This window comes from Mya arenaria, chromosome 6 (genome assembly GCF_026914265.1).
Source record: "Mya arenaria isolate MELC-2E11 chromosome 6, ASM2691426v1".
NCBI classification, from domain to species: domain Eukaryota; kingdom Metazoa; phylum Mollusca; class Bivalvia; order Myida; family Myidae; genus Mya; species Mya arenaria.
The window spans coordinates 67,292,233-67,318,542 of NC_069127.1; the positions used below are offsets into that span (position 1 = coordinate 67,292,233).

Consider the following 26,310-nt stretch of genomic DNA (forward strand, 5'->3'; position numbering starts at 1 on the left):
TGCACGCGTGCTTCTTTCAACCGGTGAATCATGTGAACCTCCACTTGAAGTGGAGGCTGGAACAAGCTCACAAACTGATTTATCTTCACTAGTGATTGATTCTGTTTTTAATGAATTAGCACATGTAAAAAAAGAAAATGACTCCTTTAGGGAACAACTCAAGACCCAGACGCCAAACTGTATTGAGTTCTTCAAAGACAATGATGACAAAGTGAAATATTTCACAGGATTGACAAGTTTTCTTGTTCTCATGGAACTATTCGGTTACCTTGAAGGTCACATGCCTGCAAAAGTCTTGCTATCAAAGTTTCAATGCTTCATTATGACACTGATGAAATTGAGACTTGATTTGTCGAATGTGTTTTTAGCTTATCAATTTAGTGTATCGACATCTACTATTTCCAGAACATTTGAAGACTATATACATGTCATGTACCATCGTATGAAACCATTAGTTTACTGGCCAGATAGATAATCTCTCCAAAAGACAATGCCAATGCAGTTTCGTGAACATTTCGGGAAAAAATGTGCAGTGATTATAGATTGCTTTGAAGTCTTCATAGATAAACCATCCAATATGCTAGCTCGGGCTGAGACATGGTCATCCTATAAACACCACAATACTGTTAAGTTTTTAATAGGGATTACACCACAGGGAGTTATTTCATACATTTCAAATGCCTGGGGCGGTAGAACCACAGATAAACATATAACTGAGCACAGTGGGTTTTTAGACAACATTTTACCTGGGGACCTAGTGATAGCAGACAGGGGCTTTGATATTGCTGCAAGTGTTGGAACATTGTGTGCCCAAGTAAAAATTCCTGCGTTCACCAAAGGAAAAAGCCAAATGTCTCCACTAGACCTGGAGTCCACAAGAAAACTTGCAAATGTGAGAATTCACGTTGAACGAGTCATAGGATTAACAAGGCAAAAATATACTATCTTGAATGGTCCATTACCAGTAGAATTTCTCTTAAAGGAAAATGGACAAGACCTTCCTGTTATTGACAAAATTGGAACTGTTTGTTGTGCATTGGTGAATTTATGTGATCCAGTAGTTGCTTTTGATTAAATGTCTTGATTTGAACTGTATTAAATTGTGTAAATATGCAGGCTGTCATATTTAAATGCTTGTCAAATTAATTTTAAATGAATAAATTTGTTTTTAAACTTATCTCCTTAGTCAATGTTACATTTTTTGTTAGCATGTAGACAGAGTATAGATTTTCATATCTAACACAAATCTTCTGGTCTTGACATACTAAGAGCACTGGTTTAGTATACACAGAGTGCAGATTCGGTAAACAATGAGTTGTGGTTTGTTAAACATTGAGTGCTGGGTAATACATGGAGCACTGATTTTAATTGCTATATACAAACTACTCTATACATAAACAGAGTACTGGTTCATCATAGGAGTGCTGGTTCATTATAGTTAACAGAGCACTGAGCCCTGAGACTTGGTTCGCTTAACCCGATTACCAGAGTACAGAGTACTCCCATTGTTGTAACAAACATGAAACCTTTTTTCTGCAGTTTTATTATTCAATGATATTTGATCATTTGCTCTTATAAGGCACAATTACCGGTATCATCTGAATATATATGCAAAATGCCAATGAAAATTACTTCAATAGAACCAAATAACTTTAGATAACACAAAAATACATAAAGATGTCACAAAGTTGACAATATAGTCTATGGCATTTATTATTCTATAATAACTTATATGTGCTAATTATTATAACTATGTATGATGAAAACTGCTTAATATGTATAAGTCGGTGCTAAAAGCTCTTTAGAGCTTAGGTTGTCCTGTTACACAATCCAACTTTGTAAATAAAATTTCCTTGACTTGCAGTTAATACAGATACGTATGGAATCAGGTTAATACATCATAACACATTAACGTAAATCACTATTTCATTTCTTTGTTGAATTCTTTTTCTTCAACAATCCAGACTTTCGGCAGTCAGGACAAAACCATTTTTCCCCCTGAGCTTTCGCTCAATTTTCAAGCATGTGAAGTGAAACCAAACAATATGGCAGTTTTCATCATCACAACAAATCATTTCTCCTGATTCCACTTGGTCACAGTAACACCATGTCTTTTCAGTCTCATTTTGAGAAGACAGGGTTGGCTGGACTTCTTTTAGGGGCTGCACAGGCAAACCACATCCAGGAAGCTTTGAATAGAACTTGCCAACAAGTTCAGGCAAAATTGCCACCTTCATCAATGTTTCCGCCTTTTCACAGATTTCAGTCCATACATCTATGTCAAACAGAACAAGCTCAATATGTACTGCCTTTTCAGTCATAATCACAAAATGTGTTGCCTTTATGCCAGTAACACCCATCTGTGTTTGAACCTGATAATAATAAGGGTGTTTATGGTCAAGCACCATTATTCCTTGACTGTTCCTTGTCAAACAATATTTTTCAGAGTAGCTGTCAAGGAGGCTTTCTTTCAGAGTGTATGGGCATTTGATTTCTAAGAGTGATGCCCCACAGCAATGACAATGTACAAGTCCATCAGGTGAAGCACCAATGTAGGGAAATTGTTCAGAAATGAATAGCCCACACTGCTTAACACAGAAGCCCTGGTGTTTATCTTCCATGTACGTTTGGAAGTCATTTCTGGCAACAGGCTCATTCTTTGTCCCCCATTGTGTACCTGCTGTTTGAAATGTTTTATTCCCAGGATAACAGATGTCCATTATCAGTGATTGTGATGGATTTGATGGATCAGTCGAGCAGCCTTGCTTTGCTCTTGACGCAATAATACGCCCTGCCCGATACGTTTGCCACAGTTTACTTTCACTTTGGTTTCTTGTCACCTCCTCGACATTCGCTATTTGGTCCTTGGACACAGTCAGCTGTATGCCAGCACAATGATTTACAAGTTGTCCATAATTCATCATCATTGCATCTTTTGTCTTCAAATTCCCTAAAGGAGCTGGTAGGTCCATTTTGTCCTGTTTCGGTACATAGTCATCAGAGAATTCTTTAACTACAGACAAAATGGCTGGATTTCTCCCAGTAGCACTTAGTTTTGAAAAGAATCCATTCAGTTCTGCATCTGTTGGTGTTGGCACATCTTTCAGATGTTTCTGGGTTGTGGACGACTGCGGATAGGAAGGTATATCTCCTCCCACATTCTCATACTTTCTCTTCAGAGAACGCATTGATGTAAAATCAATGTCTTTAATCATGCTGTATGAGACCCCCTTCACAGCTGAAGGTATTATCCACCAGTTTGGATCTTCTGTTCTAGTGCGAGCATCACGGAGACGGACAGTTTCATCTATACTGAACATCAGGGAAGCAACATGTGTACAAACTTCGCCTAAGCCAGCCATTCAGTCACAATGGGATGCCAAGATTGAACCATTTTTCTCTGAGATGAGCCATGGGTTGAGCGGATTCTCCTTCAAACGCATGGAATGTAGAACCTGAAAAGGACATAAACATAAAAATTGTACTAAGACTAAAGTTTACTCTAAAGTAGTCTTTAACAATGGTGCGGAGGGGTCTGGCCTTGATGGGTCGGGAGCCTTTTAACTTCAGCGTGAAAGCAGTAAAGGGCCTGAAGTGGCATAACACACCGGGGTAGGGAGCGGTGGGTGGGGGTGTGGTTAGGCAAAACAAAGCCAGCCTAAATGTATTCAAAAATAAAACAACTAAATATTAATTTAAATGCTACTTGGCATTTGTTCTCTATGTACATCAAACATGACAAAATTATTGAATACAGTTGATTTACCTTTCCAATCACGACATGCCTGTCTCCAACAACTGCAGCCTTCACCTCAGATACCCAGCCACAATAGGCCTGCACATAGCAGTTGAGACCCTTGTAGGCCTTTAGATCATCCTTGGAGTAGGGGCTGGGTGTGAATATTAAATAATTCACAATGTCAGGGTAGCTGATGGTCGGCAGTAAGGATTTATCGTCAAAAAAAATCCCTTTACAAATGTTGCCTCGTACGGGTCTTTGATTTCATTTTTTCTAGGTACCTCGCTTTCTCTATCGCACTCAAAGTCTCTCTATAGAGTCTCTTTTCGGAGAGCGAGTCCATAGGCTTCATACTTCGCACTATAAATGTTCATATAACTCTGCTATCACTTCAAATCTTAATAATAATCACTTGTTTACTTGTACGCTACATTTATCTGTCCCTCCAAGATGGCGGCCAAACGGTGCGTTCAGACGTTTTAGAAACAAAGAAATATAGTGCTTAATATGAAGATGTTTTTGTTGGCTGGATTTATGTCTGTTGGTAAGAAAAAGTACAAATTGTTTTACACTTTTATAATTAATAAGCGGCTGCGATATCCGTCTTTAACTATTAACAATTTGGCGTGGCCTCTAAATCCTCTATAGCTTACTCATCCATTTCAAATAATTTTAAAGCACCTTTTTTACATTTTACGAAGTTAAAAATCAACGATTTAATGTTGTGTGAATTGTGAACAAAATTCATGCAGCATGGTAAGTCGTCATAAAAAAGTCAAATAAGGCTTAAATATTTGACAATAGGGCAGAAAATACTTCATTGTGCCGAAAACCGCAAGTAACGCTGTTTTACTTACAATTTACGAGTTTCTGATTAAGTAAATATCCATTAGTTACCGGTTGTTGTTTGTTCATTAAAATATACCAGATAACTCGATAAAAGTAGTATTAAAAAGGGGACAAATTATGACTTCCAATATAACTGTATAACTGAAATGAATTATTGCCATAATTAGCTTTAAGATATCCTAAATGATTTGGTTAGCCAGTTATGGAGAAGGTTTATTTATCATTTTACTATTAAAATGGAGACTGGATTTTTACATTGTATCAAATTACCACCAAATATAATTTCGAGGACATTCAAATCACCTTTTAATTAAATTTAATATGAAGTGAAATCCGATTGGATACAGTTCAGTCAACTTTGATGATTTTGTATGGAAAGAAATTGTTAATACCTGATCCCTTTGTTCTACAGTAAGTAAAACACACAATATTTACGTCTATTTACAGGTCTGCTACTTACTGGCGGCGATGCGAACCCCCCGCAAGTTAAACTCTACCGACGGCGCGGGGATAGTGTTATACTGCCATGCCGCCTGGCTTCCGGCTTGGACCCCGACACGGTCTTGGTCCGCTGGAAATCATCAAAAGACTCTTACCTCACTTCCGGTGTACGTGTACTCAAATACACGAACCAGATTGAGGTCGTCAAGACATCCAAAATTGAATGGAATCTTCTGATTAAGTGGGTCACGGACACATTCGCGGCGAATTACACGTGCATGTCAGATAAAGAAGTGGTGCTGTCCAACGTACAGCTTCTGATCTTGGTCGCTCCGAAAATCGACATTGGCGGTACAAGCTCACCGGAAGTGAACGTCGATGAAGGCGGCACAGTGGAACTTACGTGCGCATTTACTGGCGAACCCGTACCGAACATAACGTGGTTTAGGGGTGACGACAAACAGCCTACCGGCATCACGGGGAGCAAACTTGTTCTGCCTGACGTCAAGCGTTACGCTACCGACGTCTACACGTGTCGTGGAGAGAATTCTGTTAGTAACGAGGATCATCAGATCAATCTTATCGTGAGGTTTCCTGTCGAGGTAGACGTTATGGAAAATACCGTTTACGTCAAGAGGGGAGGTATATTTACGTTAGCGTGTATCGCGCAAGGGGCTCCGTTATACGAAACATACTGGATTGACGTTCATGGTAACAAAGTGATGTCTACAACATGGAAATATGACTTTAACATGGAATCGGCAGGTGCACATATACCGGCTAAGTTCGTCACCTTGGCTTCTCGCACGGGTGCCTTGACCGTTTTCGACTTTGGACCGTACACGTGCGAAGCGAAGGGAGATGGGCGCGTTGCCAAAGCAACTGTGAATGTCGTTGAACTTAAGGAACTCAACTAATTTAACGCCAACGGATCGTATGTCCCTGATGCGATTTACGACAAAATAAATCGAAAATCATAACGCTTTCGAAATAAGCAGAACTATGATTGGGACTTGCGAAATGTATTGCCTTAATGTGTAAATATATTTTAAAGATGCACTCTTACTCCCAAATGATATTTACCTAAATTAATACAATTGTTTTAATATTTGAAAAAGGATGAATACATGTCGAAAACAAAGGTTCTTATGAAGGATACTGAGTTTAAGTTGAAAGAAATGCACATAAAACACGGTATTTCTACCTCATGAGACTATAGTGGACCACAGTAAATCTTTTAACATTCAACAATCATTTAATATTTTTGCGTTTTCTGCTATTAAATACACGGTTACAATCTTGTTATCAGTAATTAATATTTTCCATAAGTGCATTATTTAGTAAGTAGTAAAAGGTTTATCAGTCAAAATTGATGTGTGTTATACATGTGTATGTATATATTGATTTTGAATAAGAGTGTCACTTTAAAAGCATGTAACCAGTATTGGCGTAAATGTTAAATTTGGATGCCTTGTGATCCAATATATGTTTGGTATCAATAGAAAAGGCTTTGCTTGCTAATTACTCATAAATTTGGGAAATAGAAGAACATACATTAATACTAAAGTTAATGCAGTTTGACTTTTTCTTCTTTATTTTAACAGAAATCTGATGTAAATTGTTGATGATTTGAATTGATAAAATGAGTATATAATTCTTAACCTATTTAAGACACTAGACACCAGATGGTCCCTATATCAGCAAATACAGTATTTTCTCAAAACAAGCCTAGAATTGTCAATACTAGTGTTATGCTGTAAAATTTCGAGTACTTTTGTGTAATGAAGTTTTACGAAATGTCATTAATACTTTTCATGTTTCATAATTTTAGAATATTTTGTCTGTTAGAAACACATTCCTGGTGCTTAAAGTGAATTTTGATAATAGCCAAATGGTTTCATGACATTTATTACTCTATTCAAACATAGTTGTCAAACTTTATATTATAGTATACACAGCGTATAGCATTTTTATTATCAATTAGTCTGTGAAATTATTTTTCTTGACAACCTATCACTACGTCTTAAGATTGTTGCGAAACTTTAGATTGTAATATAAACAGAATGCCCGGCTTAACTGATAATTGAGATTAAGTCAGACAATGACATTTTTAGGGCCCAGCCCCTAGTGTCCCCTGCGTCTGGATTAATTGTCTCAATTTCATTGGCCATGTATTGGCATGACTTTTTGTAACATGTCCTTTGTCATTGGATGATGATAGTTTTGGCAATTCTCTAAAAAGTTGTGTCTTTCCTCGCTCGAGTCACTTTTACTGTTGACTTCGAAGTGTTTCATCTCATAATAAAACGAGGAAATAGACACATTTCTTGATCCTTTTTAGGTAAGAATTTTGCTTATTTGTGTAAGGTTGTTCTATCTTTTTTTAATGATTAACAGTTGTATTTGAGACTTAAATGTTTCCGTTTTAGAAACATGCTATAAAGTTATTTCAATGATATTGTATTAAGTATTTAAAGATAATTTAGAATGGAAAATCAGTCTTGATATGTTTATAAATGTATTCATACATTCCTTATAATTATCATGTACTGACTATGTATAACTGATTTATGTAAGAAGCATATTATTGTCTATGGCTTATACACCCAAGTCACATCTAAGCACTGTACACTTTTCGGTCATTCTTTTGGCTCCATTGTTAGCTTTTCGTTAGATAGTTAACTTAGTCGTTCTATGATCAGGAAGCGATTGAGAAAAAAGCAGAAATTTGTCAGTGAAAAAGTTTTAAGCTTATCTGATTCTTTTAAGACAGCAAAAGATGTTGACATGTATGTATATTGCTTCTTTGTATACTTTTGAAACCAACGAACTCAGAAATTGATGTGAGACTTTGCAATGCATTGTTGGTTCATCTAATTGCTAAGGCCAGAGTTTTTTTATCTTTAGATTTACGGGAGATTTTTCAAAAAGTTGGGTAAGGAGGAGGAAATAAAAATAAAAATAAAATGCATAAAATGTCCCGAAGGAGAAATAAAAAAAAAAAAAAACGGATTTTTCTCCGATTTTTTTTATTTTTTAAATCTTCTTATATCATGAAGACAAAACACACCTTACTTGTGTCAGCTATTTCATAGGCTGAACAAAGGGTGATAGATCACCATAATGTTTCAAAAGCATATTTTAAAGATCCTTTTAAAGACCGAAAATATTGACCTCAACTCTGAGTTCAAGCGCTTATTGAAATAAATTGTATATATTTGTTCAAATATATCTATGCATATGTGGTGCATATATTATCAACCCATAGATTTTATGAAACATGTCAGTGTAATAAAGAAGTTAAAAATACGGTAATGCACCAGTCAATTGTAACCACGCCCCCCCCCCCCCCAGGTCCGGGGAATAGCTGCGACTTTGACTTTTGGTCCAGCTTACCCTGGCTAAAATCCACGCCCTGTGTGGACGAACAGATGGTAAAATCTCTGCCAAATGCCCCCGCACCCCAGTGTCCCTAGGTAAGGCCCATTCCCCGCTATATTTAAAGCGAAGACATAACCACCGCATTCACCCGGCACTGCGGGGCCACCTGAAAGGTAAAAACACGGCCCATTTCCCTGGCAATCCCCGGACCTGGGGGCCGTGGTTACAAATGACTGGTGCATATAAGGAGGTCAAATGTGTTTTTCTGTCTTTAACGAAATAGCACCGTGACAATTTACCGTGATGTGGTTTTTATATAGAAAATATTACCAAATAAAGTCTAAGCCCTGATGGAAATTCCTCTTCACTTCAAACATTGACAGGGCTTACGGATACACAGACAGTCAAAATCTACATTTATGTACTTTACCATAGAAAATTAGGGAGCATTAAGATAAATTTGACAATATGTTTCAAAAAACCAGGTCTAAGAACTGATTTTAGAATCAGTCCTGAACAATATCCTTCTAATTCCAGCTATGTCCGTTTGCAATTAGGAAACGATCAGTTTGACTTCTTGTACTGACTGCCAAATATCTTATGTTCAGATTTTTCTGTCTTATCGGAAACACACACTATGTTATTATTACATCATTTTCAGTATTCTATAATGATTTAAATTCTAAATCATTATTCAACTAATTAACAACTACGAACGTATCACGATACGTTGTGTTTTTCTCTTCAAATATGTGATCGTGAAGCAGTGTGTTCAATGCTCCTCAGAGTCAAATTCAGAAAAAATATCCATTTTGACTATGATGAACACGATATCATTTTGCAGTTTGTGTTTGTCAGAAGCTTTACATTTTTGCGCTGTAATCCAATTCATCCTTGTTAATATACGACGTGTGCCAACGACTTTTAATCGACAATACAACCCACGAATTTCTGTCTCCTTATTTTGACAAGAAGTTGCGCAATCATTCCACGAATCGCGAACAACATACTGAACCTACCAAAAAATCACAATAAACACGCTTTAAGTTCTCCACGGTTTGATTTAAATAAAGAAACATAAACATAGGAACGTCTTTGTAGTAAAACCTTTCTATATAGCTGCAGTAATTGCGAGAAATAAGGGGTATGACATTAACTACTTTCACTTTTGACAGAACGTTGTTATGGTAACGGGTACCTGTTCTGTTTCCCGCGTATTTCCGACTGGTTTAAGTGGTATGTGCAGTAAAAAGACCGATAATGAATAACAATTGGTACACCAGTTGGTTCTGAGATATGGGTTATAGAACACTAATTTTATTTTCTTCTTAAAATTGAAGCAACGTTCGTCGGAAAAAATAAAAATAAAACTACGAAAATGAATTTTATTTTTATTTGGGTTTTGCAATATTTAGGTACGGCGCTCCCGTAAATCTAAAGATATAAAAACTCTGGCCTAATTGTCAATCAAGATTAATTTGTAATTTAAGAGAAACTTATTATTTGACAATATTGAAATCATTATTATTCTGTATTATGAAATGTTGTTAATACTTATGATACATGTATATGTACTGCACTTTTACTGTTGACTTCGAAGTGTTTCATCTCATAATAAAACGAGGAAATAGACACATTTCTTGATCCTTTTTAGATCTCAGGAAGGAGTCATTAAGAGTCGTCCACGCGGCACAAAACGTGGTGGTTAGGGATCGAGACTGCCCTCTCAACTTAGCCAAAAGAGGAAATGCCCCAATTCTGATGATGACAATAACGCAGATGATGATAATGATGATGTGGTGGAAGACAATGATGGGAATAGAAATGAAGATTCTGACAAAGGTGATGTAAGGAATGAAGATACTGATAACAATAATGGTAGCAAGACTGTAACAAGGGATACAAGTACAGATTTAAACAATGGTGTCCAGGATGATATAACAGCAGGTCCATCTAGTGCGAACCAGACAAACAACGAAGTAACGATGAAACCGGATGGTACACAGATAGATTCCCAAAATGACGAAGGTAAAGAGCAGAGTTGGAAAAAGGCAGACAGATGGTATGCTGCAAATAGGATATTGAAACAAAGAACTAAGGAAGGAAGAAAGGAGTTCTTCCTTGAATGGTCAGATACAAAATCCAAGCCGTCATGGGAACCCGAAGATAATGTGAAGCCTGAATTGATTAGACAGTTTTACATTTAACATACAAGAGTAGGAAAACGGAGAAAGCGTAAGCCATATACATATTTTAAATAAAATGGATATTTGTTGATTTGAGTACACTTCACAGCTGTCATATATGTTAAAGATTTGAAGGTGTTGAACGTAATTGTGTGTTCTGATTTAAAATAAGGGCCAAACACTTTTGTTCTTTCGTTGTTAAGAGCTCTCAGATACTTATTGTTCATTGATGTCCTTTTATTTTGTGTATGTCACTGCACTGGGACTTTTTATATATTTAATTGAACATGTGGACCATATATTTATTATCAATTGATATGAATGAAGGTTTCAATCTCAGTAAGTCGCTTCTGGCCATACTAAAGTGTTGTACTGCTGTAGTACTCAAATAAGTCATAAGTTATCACCATGTCATTTGAAAGTAGGATTTCTGTGAGAAAGTGTGTGCGCAAGTGTGATGTGTGAAAGGTCTTTCTTATCTCTTTTATTTCTGTCCTCTTTCATTTGATAGGAAATAATGTGTACATTTCACGCGTGTGTCGCTTTCCTGGTGGATAACAAGTCATTTTCTTATATTTTTAGTTGACTGGAGTCGACTCATGATGTTGATGTCCTTCATGATTTTTGGTTCCACTTTGGTGTCTGGTAGTCCGACAGAGCTGCAACGGCTTAACTATGGTGTAGTGTTTGAGTCACAGGATCCAGTACAGCTCGCAACAGAGAGCTGGATCCATAAATTTGCCATTGAATTGCCAGAGAGCATAAATATTGTAGACCTGACGGGTTGTAGTGAAGGTCCAAAAACGTGTAAAATTGTGAATGAAGTGTTACTCGAAATAAATCAAGTTAGAGAGGAAACAGAAGTTATGATTAACAACACCATCGACTCCATTATTAGGCTTATTCCAGAGAGAAACCTTGTAAAACAACGTTCCCGTAGAGCTTTACTGCCATTCATTGGATCAATTTCAAAATCCATATTTGGAACTGCTACAACAAATGACGTTGAAAACTTGGCCAGACATATCAATGCTTTAAATAAACTCACTAGGAATATGGCCAATAGTATACAGCAACATGACAACAATCTTAGTTCATACATGCACACGATGGACCGTAGGATCGAGAATATTGTGGAAGGAATGAAAGAGAATGAAATGGCAATACAGCATATTCAAACACAATTATATGAGACTTTCGGTAACTTGGAAAGATCATTCTCTACAATGAGTGTTTTGATTGCCAAGCAGATTCAGAAGTCTAGAAAACTTGAACATTTGTTTAACAAACTTCTTGATGGCATTTATGATTTAGTTGAAGGTAAGCTGTCCCCTCATTTGGTTGCTCCATCTGTGATGGCAACCACTTTGTCGGATTTTCAAGGATTGTTGCATGATAAATTCAGTGGCTATAACTTAGTCTATAAAAACCATCATGAAATTTATAAGAATGTTGACATTATATTTACACGTCAAGGCTCAAAGCTTTTTATATCTGTTAAGTTCCCCATTTCTACATTTAATAAGCCATTGTCACTGTTTAAGGTGATATCTCTTCCAGTTCCTATTAATAATACTTCAAATCATGCAACTCAATTGTTAGACTTACCACAGCTTTTTGCAATTACTGGGGATTCACAGTACTATGGCACTTTTGATATGACTGAATTAAATAGCTGTAAAACAGGCAAAACTAAGATTTGTACTTTCAATAAAGCTCTTTACCCAATAACACATGATACTTGTATTTCTGCTTTGTTCAATGATGATAAAAGCCTGATAAAAGCAAACTGTAACTTCAGATTTTTGATTAGTCATTTATCATCTGAGATTTTGCCATTATCTCACACAACTATTTTGGTATACAATGTAGATATTGTTGAATTTGATTGTAAAACTGGTCAGAGAATGGTTAAAGGCTGTAACTTTTGTATTATACATGAACCATGTGAATGTTCTGTGTCTACAGCTACCATTTATCTTCCTCAAAGATTATCTACATGTAATCAAAACACAACTAGCAGGTTACATCCTGTTAATTTAGCATTGCTCCAACAATTCTTTAATGATACAGAATTACAGAATATTGATAGCAATTCTTTATTTGAAAATCCATTGTCTGTGGATGTGCCTCAATTCCAAATCTATAATCATACGATGCAAAATATAATTGCCGATGACAGAAAGGCACACCTTAGTCTGGAAAAGATGGCACAGTCGGCTAAAACTGATGCTATGGTGTTTCAATCTTTAACCGATCCATTGTTGACCGGAGATATTATGCTGGAAGATAACTGGCCCTCCACAGATGACATTCTCTTGTATTGTACGACATCCATTGCTGCCTTTTGTCTGATTGCTTTAATCTTAATATCTCTTAAACTTAGAAAACTCATGATTGTAGTGTCTGTTCTACAAAATACAGGTGTACAAAAAGTTCAGGCTACCACTCTACCTTCTTTCATATATAAGAAGCCTGAAACCACTCCTGCACCAACAAATTATATTTGGGAACAACTTGGCATTACTTTAGATCATTACATATTAGCTTTTGTGATTATGTCATGTGTGATGGTGTCGGTTCTATTAGTCAAAACATGTACATGTAGACTAAGAAATAGATCATGTCAAATTGTTCTTGAGCTCACAAATGGATTTTCATGTGTCTTTGTGCCTATTTATAACCTTTCGATGTGTCCCACCTACTGGAATATTAGGGTTCCACAGAGCATTTCATGCATTTCAATTCAAGGACTATGGACACCCATTTTATCATTTGACTGGGATGATTTTCATGTGGAAAATAAATTAACTCATCAAAAGAATAATGTAGCATCCACTGTTAGAGTTGGTCCTCTAGCAGCTAGACGAATTCGACATATCATGCATACTTCATACTCAGCCAATTTTTATGCCAAACATGGAAACCTGTTAATCCCATTGAACTAGAAAATACCATTGCTTTACAAAAATTTTGAACTGTTGCACCTACAAAAGAAACTTGTGTATTATGTATTATATATCATGTAAAATGTTTAAATACATCTTTTCTCTTTGGACAGCTGTGATTAAACCTGTTGGTAAAACGCCACTTTCTGTTCCACAGAACAGAACTTGTTTAAAAAATAAATAAAAATAACAACAATATTTTGTGTAAATAATTTACAATTCTTCTTGATGTGATTCTGTTTTTCAGCATTTTGTAATATAGTAAGTACAGATGCTGGAAATGTATATATTTTATGATGTTCTTTCACTGTTTTGATGTCAACAATGTGTATAAATGTTTCACATGGTTAGTGTACAATTTTTTTTAAAAACCCATAGGAGCTCAAATTAAACCACAGGAGCTAATAAACACAATTAGTCAAAATGGATAATGTGTCTGTTAGAAACACATTCCTGGTGCTTAAAGTGAATTTTGATAATAGCCAAATGGTTTCATGACATTTATTACTCTATTCAAACATAGTTGTCAAACTTTATATTATAGTATACACAGCGTATAGCATTTTTATTATCAATTAGTCTGTGAAATTATTTTTCTTGACAACCTATCACTACGTCTAAAGATTGTTGCGAAACTTTAGATTGTAATATAAACAGAATGCCCGGCTTAACTGATAATTGAGATTAAGTCAGACAATGACATTTTTAGGGCCCAGCCCCTAGTGTCCCCTGCGTCTGGATAAATTGTCTCAATTTCATTGGCCATGTATTGGCATGACTTTTTGTAACATGTCCTTTGTCATTGGATGATGATAGTTTTGGCAATTCTCTAAAAAGTTGTGTCTTTCCTCGCTCGAGTCACTTTTACTGTTGACTTCGAAGTGTTTCATCTCATAATAAAACGAGGAAATAGACACATTTCTTGATCCTTTTTAGGTAAGAATTTTGCTTATTTGTGTAAGGTTGTTCTATCTTTTTTAATGATTAACAGTTGTATTTGAGACTTAAATGTTTCCGTTTTAGAAACATGCTATAAAGTTATTTCAATGATATTGTATTAAGTATTAAAAGATAATTTAGAATGGAAAATCAGTCTTGATATGTTTATAAATGTATTCATACATTCCTTATAATTATCATGTACTGACTATGTATAACTGATTTATGTAAGAAGCATATTATTGTCTATGGCTTATACACCCAAGTCACATCTAAGCACTGTACACTTTTCGGTCATTCTTTTGGCTCCATTGTTAGCTTTTCGTTAGATAGTTAACTTAGTCGTTCTATGATCAGGAAGCGATTGAGAAAAAAGCAGAAATTTGTCAGTGAAAAAGTTTTAAGCTTATCTGATTCTTTTAAGACAGCAAAAGATGTTGACATGTATGTATATTGCTTCTTTGTATACTTTTGAAACCAACGAACTCAGAAATTGATGTGAGACTTTGCAATGCATTGTTGGTTCATCTAATTGCTAATTGTCAATCAAGATTAATTTGTAATTTAAGAGAAACTTATTATTTGACATTATTGAAATCATTATTATTCTGTATTATGAAATGTTGTTAATACTTATGATACATGTATATGTACTGCACTTTTACTGTTGACTTCGAAGTGTTTCATCTCATAATAAAACGAGGAAATAGACACATTTCTTGATCCTTTTTAGATCTCGGGAAGGAGTCATTAAGAGTCGTCCACGCGGCACAAAACGAGCTAGAATGTGGCCTATAACAAATTATTTTACAGGATCGATTTAAAGAATATGCGCAACAGTCATGTTGTCTCACACGCTATCGAGCAAGTTTCACCGTTTATAAATAGCTCGGAATGTTTTTTGTTTTTTTCTGAATACCTTGCACGTCGTGTGATCGTTTCACTCACTAACCAATCAAACACGTTTTAGCCAACGCGCTGTCATTTTTAGCAGTGATCTCTTTCAAAAATTTAACCGATCAATTTCATCACCGATATTTATCTCTCGGGCTCTGTGTCTACGTTGTTTCGCAGTAGCTTTCCGCTTCATTAAACAGTCTGTCCCTTTTAGAAACTCTGTTTTATGTATATTTAACATGTAAAAATTCACTTGATAAATATACTGACGCTATTTTTTAATCTTACTGGGCAGACAAACCCAGTAGATTTCGAATTGGGAAAATGCACAAAAACTGCGAAAGATAAATGTGTCGAAAGCGATGTGGTACATCAGTAAGTAACTTACTACGATTCAATGCGTTATACACAACGATATCCTATTGTTGTTGTTTTTGTAATTTTGACATATTTTTTTCATTCCAAAAAAACGTTAGGTGTCTGGTCCCTTTTAGTATAATTATATCTACCGAAATGATTCTATATATGTTTGCTATTTGGTTTGCGTTTCAATTACTGTATGTGAGTGGTCACAACGTCCCGTGGAATGGATCTCTTTTCTCTGCGGCGGAGTCACAAAATAATGTTTCCTTTCACTGCAAGACTGTGGCATATGATAGGTTTTATAGATTATCACACTGAACATGTGGGCCACACGATTCCTGGGAATACGTATTAGAAATGAGGACTTAGGTCCCGAAAACTGTAAACACGAGAACAAATTTAATCATCACTATTTCCTGAAGATGCATTCAAATATTTTTAAGAAAAAGTTCCAGGCCTTCGTTGACTTCTTTAATAAATTCTAAATGTGATGACGTATTTATATAAAATGTTTAAAAGAAAAAACGCCGACGTGCTCGTGGGCAATATTGCACTGATATTTTGTATGATAGACAATAATTCAAGGCATGAGACAACACGGTTTTTCTACCTATTAATGAGATTATAGTTGATCACTGTGAATCTTTAAGGACTCACCAATCATTTAATATTTGTGCGTTTTCAGCCATTAGATACACAGTTACAATCTTATTAACAATAATTATATTTTCCATAAACGCATAATTTAGTAAGAAGAAGGTTTATCACTCAAAATTTATGTTTGTTATACATGTGTATGTATAAATTTTAAACATGTGTGTCACTTTAAGGAAAATGATGAAATATTGGTCTATTCTATGAAACTAATGACGTCGAAACACGTTTAAAATCCAGTTGTGCACCTGAATTTCCTAACGATATCTTATTTTGGCATATAATTATTATATGATTATGTTATAAAAGAGCTTCAATATACAAGTATTATGCCAAAATAATACATGCCATATAGACTTCAAAAAATATATAGACAATTTCTACTTGAAGTGTATACTGACATTTCGGTGTTCGATACACTGCTTTTTCAGTGAGGTAATGTTTATGTAATAACGATGTGGACGTTCCTATTAAACCATCGTTTTTTTATTCGAAAAAAAAATAACATAGAAATAAATAACAATAATACTGATTTAAAGATTGATCAGATGCATTCGCGTCATCAAAAGCCGGGATATATCTATTGATGTCATTTTTTGAGTGCGCCACTTAATTTGCCCCCGCCCCCGCCGCCCCCCCAACCCCCATATTATTGATAAATTAATAGATATATGGATAGTCAACATATCAACACGAAATATTGCAAAAGAAGTGCGGACGCTATGACAACTATTTTTGTACTATTGTCTTCTTTCAATTTCATTTATTTAAATATATCAAAAATGTCCAGGAACTTCTTGAATAAACCTCGTAGTTCCTTGTAAATAAAGGTCAAATGAAAACAAAAGTCAAAGCTGTATAAACATATTCAACTTTTAATTTAAAAAACAAAAACAAATAAAAGATGACCTCGACGTGATTTGAACACGCAACCTTCTGATCTGGAGTCAGACGCGCTACCGTTGCGCCACAGGGCCTTGACAAAAAGTGTCTAAATTTGTCTTAATTGTATTGTGTCTTGTCCGAACAGTTGTATTGTCGTGTTTTTTTTACTTTATAGGTAGTTCGAACCGTTTTAGAAGTTTATATTTGAAGTAAAACAAAATGAAAGTAGAGAATACTAAATATTCTGTAAGCTTGAGAGAAAAATATATTTGGAAAAAAATGACCTGGACGTGATTTGAACACGCAACCTTCTGATCTGGAGTCACACGCGCTACCGTTGCGCCACAGGGCCTTGATAATTTACATGCTGCAAAGGTTTTATTTTATTTATTTTGCCCAGCTGGTCCGAACAGTATGAGCTGTTTTGGTTATAGGGTAGCGCCACAGGGCCTTGATATCTCATAAGCACAAGTTGTATTCATTTATTATGGTTTGTAGAATGGTCATATTTTAGCTGTTTCTTTCACTTTATAAGTAGTTCCAGTAGCTTTAGCAGTTTTAATTTCAAATAAAACGAAATGAAATGTGGAGAAAAAGCAATATATTCTTAAAGTTTGAGAGAAATAAAATATTTGAATAAAAAAGTGACCCCGACGTGATTTGAACACGCAACCTTCTGATATGGAGTCAGACGAAAAACAACACTATAAAAGTTTAAGAAAAATACAATTATGTATGTCATATAAAATTTGACCCCGACGTGATTTGAACACGCAACCTTCTGATCTGGAGTCAGACGCGCTACCGTTGCGCCACAGGGCCTTGATGATAAGCGTTTGGTAGTTGCTTATTTAACTGTAAGTAATAGTTAGATGACATTAAATTATTTTTATTTTTGTAGACTGCACATAGATATATGTAGATAACAGCGTTACTGTCTTATGTCCGTGCGCTTATCTATCTAAATCGTTGTATATGACTTCCAGTCTACCAAGGGCCGACTTGCACCTGGCTGACTACTTCTGTTGATAACGACAGTACGGTGTACGAGTATGTCCGTGAGTTAATCTATATAATTGGATTTAAATGATTTCCATTCTACCAAGGGACGACTAAAACACGACGCGGTTGGACACTATGCATGAATTCTTCTGGTGTGAGCAGGTTCCAGAGAACGATGAATGTTGGATAGAAGTGGTACATGTAGGCTGATTTCCTTGCTGAAAGATGAATAAAAAAGTTCCAAGAATGTAAAGCAAGAAAGGTTAAGATTGGTGTCCGCCTTTCACCCTATATTTTGTGGCTAGGATCCCTACCAGGCGTACTTTCTCATAGCTTTCAAAATGGACTTGAGTACTGGTTTCTGCTCCATTGTGTTTCTATAAGCTGTCAGCTTTCGTCACCTTACCAAGATAACCCCAAAACAAATAGTATAAACTAAAGGTTAAGCGGAGAACATTGGTCAGATGGCGAACTTGTCAATACAGTAGAAAAATATGGGCAAATTACGCTAGAATGCATTATTCTATACTAAAACTAGTCAAAATGCCTTTAGAGTCAGGTCATGAAATATCACGCCCCATTTACTTCCAATCCAGAAACGGCCTCTGCCTGGCATGTTGCGTGATATCACTGTCAAGTTAGGATTTCAACCAATACCTTTTACGCTCAAAGTACAATGCCAGTTTATTTTATCCAGTAACGGGATTAACATTTTTTTTGCGTATAAGCATTTTTGAAATTAAACACAAACGAAACGGAATGTTGTAACAGAACAATATTTAAAGGAATGAAAATAAAATGACCCCGACATATTTTTCAGGTAGTTCTCATTGCTCATTCTCATTCATCATAGGTTTGAAAATGATAAATGGTACGCATAGCATCATTACTCTGGTGAACGAGAATGTAGCTGCTTTATTTGATTGGAACGTAAGTGAATATTCTGTAAGTTTGAGAGAAAAAATATTCCAAACAAAAAGTGACCCCGACGTGATTTGAACACGCAACCTTCTGATCTGGAGTCGACGCGCTACCGTTGCGCCACAGGGCCTTGATGATAAAAGTCGGGTTATTGTTTATTTAACTGTAAGTAATAGTTATATGACATGATCTTAATGATAAATTGGTGGTTGAGTGAGCGTAGCTAACAAGCCCTTCTAAATCATTCAGATTTTTTTTCAGATCATCTAACTGACTTAAAATAAAACGTCATTGGATGACACAGTGTGTATCAGATGAGTGGCAGTAGGAGGACATTTAAACACTCGCGAAAATTGAAATTATTAATGATTATCCTTTTTGAGAGGCTATGAGAGACAAACCCTGGTGGGGATCGAACCCACAACATCTTGGGTGAGAGGCGGATACCTATACCACTAGACTACTCTCACCCTCTTATCCGACTATAACCTACGCTTTCTTAGAATTTCGCCATGTTATTGAAAGGTCATCGTACCAACACGAAATATTGCATATGTAGACGAGATTCCCGGTCAAATATCTAGGGAAATTAAGAACTTTGTTTAAAATTCATTAAATGAAAAAAATGAATGTCCACAACATTTTTGTATATCCCTTGGAGTTCTCGCTAAATTAAAGTTAAGCGAAAAGGAATGTCAAAAAGAAATAATCTAATCTTTGGAGTAAAAATTATGAAAAATAAAAAATGACCCCGACGTGATTTGAACACGCAACCTTCTGATCTGGAGTCAGACGCGCTACCGTTGCGCCACAGGGCCTTGATAGTTTTACGGATCAAATGGAAACAAAAACATAAAATTAAGGATGCACTTTTACTCCCAAATAAGATTTACCACAACTGATAATATTGTTTTAACAGCCCTTAAAGGATGAATAAATGTCGAAAACAATGGTATTTATAAAGGATACCGAATTAAATTTGAAAGAAATGCTCATAAAGCACGGTATTTTTTACCTTATGATAAGGAGCCTATAGTAGACCTTTTTGCGCTTTCTGCTGTTAAAGACATGTTTACAATCTTGTTTTCAGAAATTATTTTCCATAATTGCAGTATTTAGTAAGTTGTTAAAGGTTTATCATACAAAACTTCTGATTGTTATACATATGCATGTATTAATTTTGAATAAGAGTGTCACTTTAAAGCGGCACTCTCACAGATTGAACAACTTTTTATTTTTTGTCTTGGAACGAGCCAATTTCTGCAAAAATCCATGGAAACCAATTATATAGGACTGCTGACAAAAAATTAGATCGCAGACTTTTATATGTAAGTTCAAAAATTGATGTTTTATACATTTTTCCTAAACCGTTAGTAACGGTTTAAGCCATAAAACATTAATTTACAAACGGAAATATGAAAATCTACGATCTGATTTTTTGTTAACAATCTTATATCGTTGGTTTGCAGATATTTACGCAAAAAATGCTCTTTCCAAGACAAAAAATAAGAAGTTGTAAAAATGGTATATCTATGAGATAGCAGTTTAAGTAAACGTATACTGCATTGTTTTTTGTTGTTGCTGTTTTTTTTTGTTGTTGATTATTTCAACAACAAGTTGTGTTACAAAATATGTTGTGTTAAAACAAAAATATATGTAATTATCAAATTTAAAAGATGCACTCTTACTCCCAAATAAGCAGTACCACAATTAATACAATAGTTTTAATTTACCGAAAAGGAGAAATGAATATCGAAAACAATGATTCTTATGGAAGGATACCAAGTTTAATTTGACAGAAAGGTGCAGAAAACACGGTTTTTCTACTTTATGAGACTAAAGTTAATCGCTGTAATTATTTTTGGACCCACAAGTCATTTAATATGAACAGAACAGAACATATTTTATTTTCACTTAAACTTATACAGTTTTTCGTGATAAACATACATATTGCATACAAATACATAAATTGTATACAAATACATGAATTGTACAATTATACAATGTAGTAAGCAGACACATAATAAACGGATAGCTATGGATGAACTAATATAACTAAACTTTAAATGTTGTTTAACATAACATATGACATATTTCGTTACAAAGTTATTTGGAACATAATATTGTCTTAAATATTGTTCAATATAAGAACATAATAGTCACGGAAATATGTGATGCATGATATTTTGTACTGATTGTTATTACAGAATATTTGACATATTAACAACTCAAAATTGCATATATCAAACGATATAAATGTTGTATTATTCCTCGATATGAATCTTACAAATAATAATGATATCAACAAGTTTACATACATAATCACAATACGTGTAGCTACACATGTACCAACATATCATATCTTATTTTAAAAGCCTCGTACACGTATTTGGCTAACATGGATAGCTCTTTTTTATTTTGAGTACATAATAGTTGTACAAACTTAAACATACTAGGTCTAACCCTATAGTATCTTTTTATATACGTCTGTCTTAATTGACTAAATCTAGAACAATTAAACACAAAATGAAACTCATCTTCTAATTCATCTAAATTACACATCTGGCAAATACGTAAATTTCTCTGTATACCTTCATATCTACCTGTTTGAACTCTTAGATTATGAGCACATATACGTAATTTTGTAACAGCAATTCTAAGGTTTCTTGACAATATCATATCTAAATATGGTTCAAACTCATGTGCAGTTTTAATTACCTTATATACAGTAAGGACATTATTTTCATTAATACTTGCGTACCATTGTTGTTTATATTCATCAACAAGGCGTTGCTTAAACATAGTTATAAAATGATTTTCATTAATTTGTTCATCATTACACCATACATAATAAAAACCATAGCGTGTAAGTAAATCTTTAACCTTATAAAACCAGTTATCAGCGTTAACACCAATATCTGACAAAACATCTCTCATTACAGAATGCATGATTATATTATTACTATTCTTGACTCTGAACCAGTACTTCAGAATACGTACATACCTATTAATATATAAAGGGTATCTACCCAGTTCACCATATACAGCGACATTAGAAGTTGACTGTCTAACACCAAGTATAGCTTTGCAAAATTTTAAATGTAATTTTTCCAACTGAGATGATTTTGTGAACCCCCAAACTTCGCACCCGTAAGTAATAGTAGACGCTACAAATGCGTCGAATAACTGCAAAGCTACTTTTGGTTTACATTCGTATCTTATTAAATTTGACAACAACATATTAAGAGCTTTCAATCCTTTACCATACAATGTCTGTGTATTTAAGGCAAAACTACCAGTATAATTCAATGTAACACCTAAGTAATTAAAATCATTTACAACCTCCAATATTTCATGTCCATACAACCAACTCTCATTATGCCTAACACCACCTCTCTTTCTAAATACAACAATTTTAGTTTTTGCTATGTTAACCTCTAGTCCCCAATTATTACAATAGCTGTGTAAACGATCTAATGACATCTGTAAATCTTCTGGGGTTTCTCCTAATACAACCATGTCGTCAGCAAATAACAACAAAATTAAACAGATATCGTGTAGTTCTAAGCCAATATTATTTCTATTTTGCAAAAACAATTCCAAGTCCTCTACAAATAGAGAAAACAACATCGGTGACATTATCTCCCCTTGTCTAAGACCTACTGCAATATCAAAATAATCTGAATAACTATTACAATGTCTTACACATGATTTAACAGACTGATACATACTACGTATTATACGTAACATTTTACCGTCTAAATTGGCTCTATACAGCTTTAACCACAACGCATTTAAATATATGGAATCAAAACAACGTTTCATATCAATAAAACTACAATATAGTCGTTTGTTTGCGCTGACATATTTTTTAACAATAGAATGAAGAATAAATACAGCATCAACAGTAGATCTGCCTTTTCTAAAGCCAAATTGTGCATCAGAAATAACTTCGTTTTCCTCACACCATTTAGATATGCGCCGATTTAAAACACATGTAAAAAGCTTTGAAAAATTACTTAACAAAGTGATACCTCTATAATTCTTTGTATCTGACTTATCTCCCTTCTTATAAAGAGGAATAATAATGCCCTTTGTCCAAGCAGTCGGGAAACACCCAGAATTTAAAATATTATTAAATATCTCCGTAATATAGCCTCCTAAAATATCACAGGCTTCAATAAAATATTCATTCAACAAAAAATCTTCACCTGGTGATTTATTTATCTTAATCACAGAAATAGCTTTACTAACTTCTTCATATGTTATCGGACAATCTAAGTCTCCAAAAGTATTGCTAAAATCATTAAAATCATGACTCATATTAAAATTTTCTGCATCATCATTTAAATCAAAATTGATATCTGTAAACATAGACTCAAAATGGGTTTTAAAATCTTCTAATGGTATATTACTACTGTTATTTGAATTCTGTGATTTAAAATATTTCCAAAAATCTTTGGGTTTACGACGCTTTAATTGTTCAAACTCTTGGCATCGTTTGAACTTAAATGCTCTCCGTTTCCTGGAAATAATATTTTTATACAGTTTCTTCAATCTACATAATTCAATCCTGTCATTCTCGTCACGAGAATTGTTATAAACAAACAAAGCGTTTTTATACACATATTTAGCATTTTTACATTCCTGGTCGAACCATTTCGACGACTCCGTAGTAACACGTTCTTCGAAACAAGGGTATTTCATAGCATGCTTGACAAACAATGGATCCGCTACTTCACGAACAATATCAGTAAAACCATTGACAACAAAATCAACATCAGTGTTCTGAAGTATTGTATTAAAGTCTGTAGTTCTGGCAATCAAACCATTTCTGAACACATCTTTTTCTTCGTCATTCCATTTTAAATAATCACATGCATAAGGTATGTCTTTAGTAACATGCGTATTGCATAGAATATTAAATGCTAAAGGAGCGTGGTCACTGTAAGTATTAAATGGTTCAACAGCAAATTTATTCACCAATTTAAAATTGTGTTGGCTAAGTAACAGGTAGTCAATAACACTTGAACCGTTTGTATTAAAACATGTATAACTACCAATACCAAAGTCCGCTCCTAAACGGCCATTTACGATTCTTAATGAAGTCGCTTTACACAAGTCCAGCAATTTATTTCCATGTGCGTTATTGCCGTTATCTAGCGAATATCTTGGAAGTGGGAAATCACATATATAATCCTCTGAATCTATACCCGGTATATACATATCACATATTATACTATCTGATTTGCATGAAGTCCTGGCGTTAAAGTCCCCAGCGATCATCACTGTACCTAATGATTGGTAGTGGTTAATATCTTCTTCCAAACGCTGAAAAAGGTCCGTATCAATTATATTGTTAATGGGTGACGAATCGCCCCACATGTAGACTGCTACGAGATATATATCAGACTCGATTTTAAAGAATCCCTTGTCCAGTTTAATCCATATCATTGTGTCATGAACATTTTTAACCACTATGTGTGCGTTTTTAGTTATCAAACCCCAGTTACAATCTTGTAATCATTAATTGATAGTTTGGATAATGCATTATGAAGTAGGAAGTAAAAGGTTTATCACTCATTTTTTTTGTTTGTTATCATGTCAACTGTTGTAGATTATGGTTTTTGTTTTATCTACTAGTATTTTTTCCAGAGAAAACTAAATATTTTTAAAATATGTTGCATTTTTAATTGGTTAGATAAAGAACGGATTTTTTTTTGATTTTTTTTTTTTTGGTTCCTATGATAAACTTATCTTATTTAACCAACAGCGAGCTTATAAATATATCAGACTCCCAACTCAACAGATCCTGTGGTTTAAGATATACAATATACAAATAAAAATACAAAGCATTTATATAGCGCAAAAAATAATAAATTATTTTATTACGCTTCACAATTACGGAAAACAGTTACAAGTAAAATTGTCCACATCTTAACTATCATTGCCCATAAAACTGACTAAACAGATAGGTTATCAATTTTGATCTAAAAGTGGCTTCAGCTTCAATGTTTTTCAGATACCTAGGTAGATCATTCCACCATTTGAGACCAATGACGACGGCTGATCTGTCAGCTAATTTGGCTCGTTGCTTTGGAATGATAAATTGAGTGTCACTATGTGATCTAAGTCTTATCTTCCTCGAATAGGTACAAACATTTCCCTCTAGTTCAGCACTTAGTTCTTCATAGGAAGCATTTAAGACCACTCTAGCGGTATCGTTCTGGACGAGTCGTTGTAGTTTGTTGTTTTGGTAGGCTGAAATTTCGGTGAAGAGACCGTTGCAGAAATCAATGTGAGAGTGAACCAATCCATGCAATTATGCTTCCGTTGATTTTCTTGTGAGATCTTTACGTATAGCTTTAAGATTCCGTAACTGCACATGCGCTATTTGACAGCGGATTTTGTTTTCGGATGTGATGGTCAAAATTGAGCGTATTGGTCATGTGAACACCCAGATCTCTGATATGACCAACACATTTTACGCTGTAACCACCAATGTTGACACTTGTAATATTTACTTTTTTAATTGACGTTTGGTTCCATTCATAATTATTTAGAGTTATTAATTTTGAATTTGTAAGTAGTCATCCATGCGATTATTTCTTTGAGACAACTGTTGATGTGTTGATAAGCAATTGACGCGTTTTAAGCCTTTCCCGCTTGAATTTTTATGCAAATTTGTGGTCATCAGCGTATCCATACAGATCGACTGGATATTTCTGCACCACTCTATTAAGAGCCGATATATACAGGATAAAGATCACCGGTCAAGCACAAGACCACTGTGGGACTCGATTTCGGATTCAGACTGTTCAACCATGACTTTCATTGTTCATGAGATAAGATTCGATCCATTTCAAGGGAGTGCCTTGAATATCAAATTCGTTTTGAAGGATTCGAATCAGTATCGGAATGTCGATGGTGTCAAATGCCGCAATCAATTCAACCATGACTACAATTCGAGGGGTGAATGCGATAAGGTTCTAAGTGTCATTAAATAAAACAGAAGATACAACCTTTTCGCTTTCACCTCTCGAATTGTAACTTGATTCTTATCGATGGTTTCCAAGAGATCACTATACATTTTGACCATTGCTGT

The 26,310-nt window shown here is 34.8% G+C and overlaps 2 protein-coding genes and 4 non-coding genes across 8 annotated transcripts; 1 reads left to right on the top strand and 5 right to left on the bottom strand.

The window, feature by feature from the left end:
- Positions 1 to 1,526: 1,526 nt before the first annotated feature.
- On the bottom strand, positions 1,527 to 4,287 carry LOC128238124 (uncharacterized). Its single transcript, XM_052953698.1, has 2 exons — positions 3,767 to 4,287; positions 1,527 to 3,455 (listed from the first exon to the last, which is right to left on the bottom strand). Exon 2 carries the CDS (start codon positions 3,360 to 3,362, stop codon positions 1,953 to 1,955), a length of 1,410 nt encoding a protein of 469 aa, XP_052809658.1. The 5' UTR covers positions 3,363 to 3,455; positions 3,767 to 4,287; the 3' UTR covers positions 1,527 to 1,952.
- Positions 4,157 to 15,177, top strand: LOC128238123 (hemicentin-2-like). Of its 3 annotated transcripts, XM_052953695.1 has the most exons (4): positions 4,157 to 4,283; positions 5,036 to 7,818; positions 10,065 to 10,645; positions 11,179 to 15,177. In XM_052953695.1, the coding sequence occupies exon 4, from the start codon at positions 11,196 to 11,198 to the stop codon at positions 13,542 to 13,544; it is 2,349 nt and encodes a 782-aa protein (XP_052809655.1). In that variant the 5' UTR covers positions 4,157 to 4,283; positions 5,036 to 7,818; positions 10,065 to 10,645; positions 11,179 to 11,195; the 3' UTR covers positions 13,545 to 15,177. The 3 variants fall into 3 exon arrangements, with proteins under 3 accessions (XP_052809655.1, XP_052809656.1, XP_052809657.1); XM_052953696.1 differs by having other exon boundaries at positions 10,065 to 15,177; XM_052953697.1 differs by lacking the exons at positions 10,065 to 10,645; positions 11,179 to 15,177 and having other exon boundaries at positions 5,036 to 10,042.
- Positions 15,178 to 17,302: 2,125 nt separating this feature from the next.
- Positions 17,303 to 17,374, bottom strand: Trnaw-cca (transfer RNA tryptophan (anticodon CCA)). The gene has a single exon. It is a non-coding gene; the product is annotated as a tRNA-Trp (tRNA).
- A 658-nt stretch (positions 17,375 to 18,032) lies between these two features.
- Positions 18,033 to 18,104, bottom strand: Trnaw-cca (transfer RNA tryptophan (anticodon CCA)). Its single transcript has one exon. It is a non-coding gene; the product is annotated as a tRNA-Trp (tRNA).
- Positions 18,105 to 19,264: 1,160 nt separating this feature from the next.
- Trnaw-cca (transfer RNA tryptophan (anticodon CCA)) lies at positions 19,265 to 19,335 on the bottom strand. The gene has a single exon. It is a non-coding gene; the product is annotated as a tRNA-Trp (tRNA).
- Positions 19,336 to 19,951: 616 nt separating this feature from the next.
- Positions 19,952 to 20,023, bottom strand: Trnaw-cca (transfer RNA tryptophan (anticodon CCA)). The gene has a single exon. It is a non-coding gene; the product is annotated as a tRNA-Trp (tRNA).
- Between the last annotated feature and the right edge of the window lie 6,287 nt (positions 20,024 to 26,310).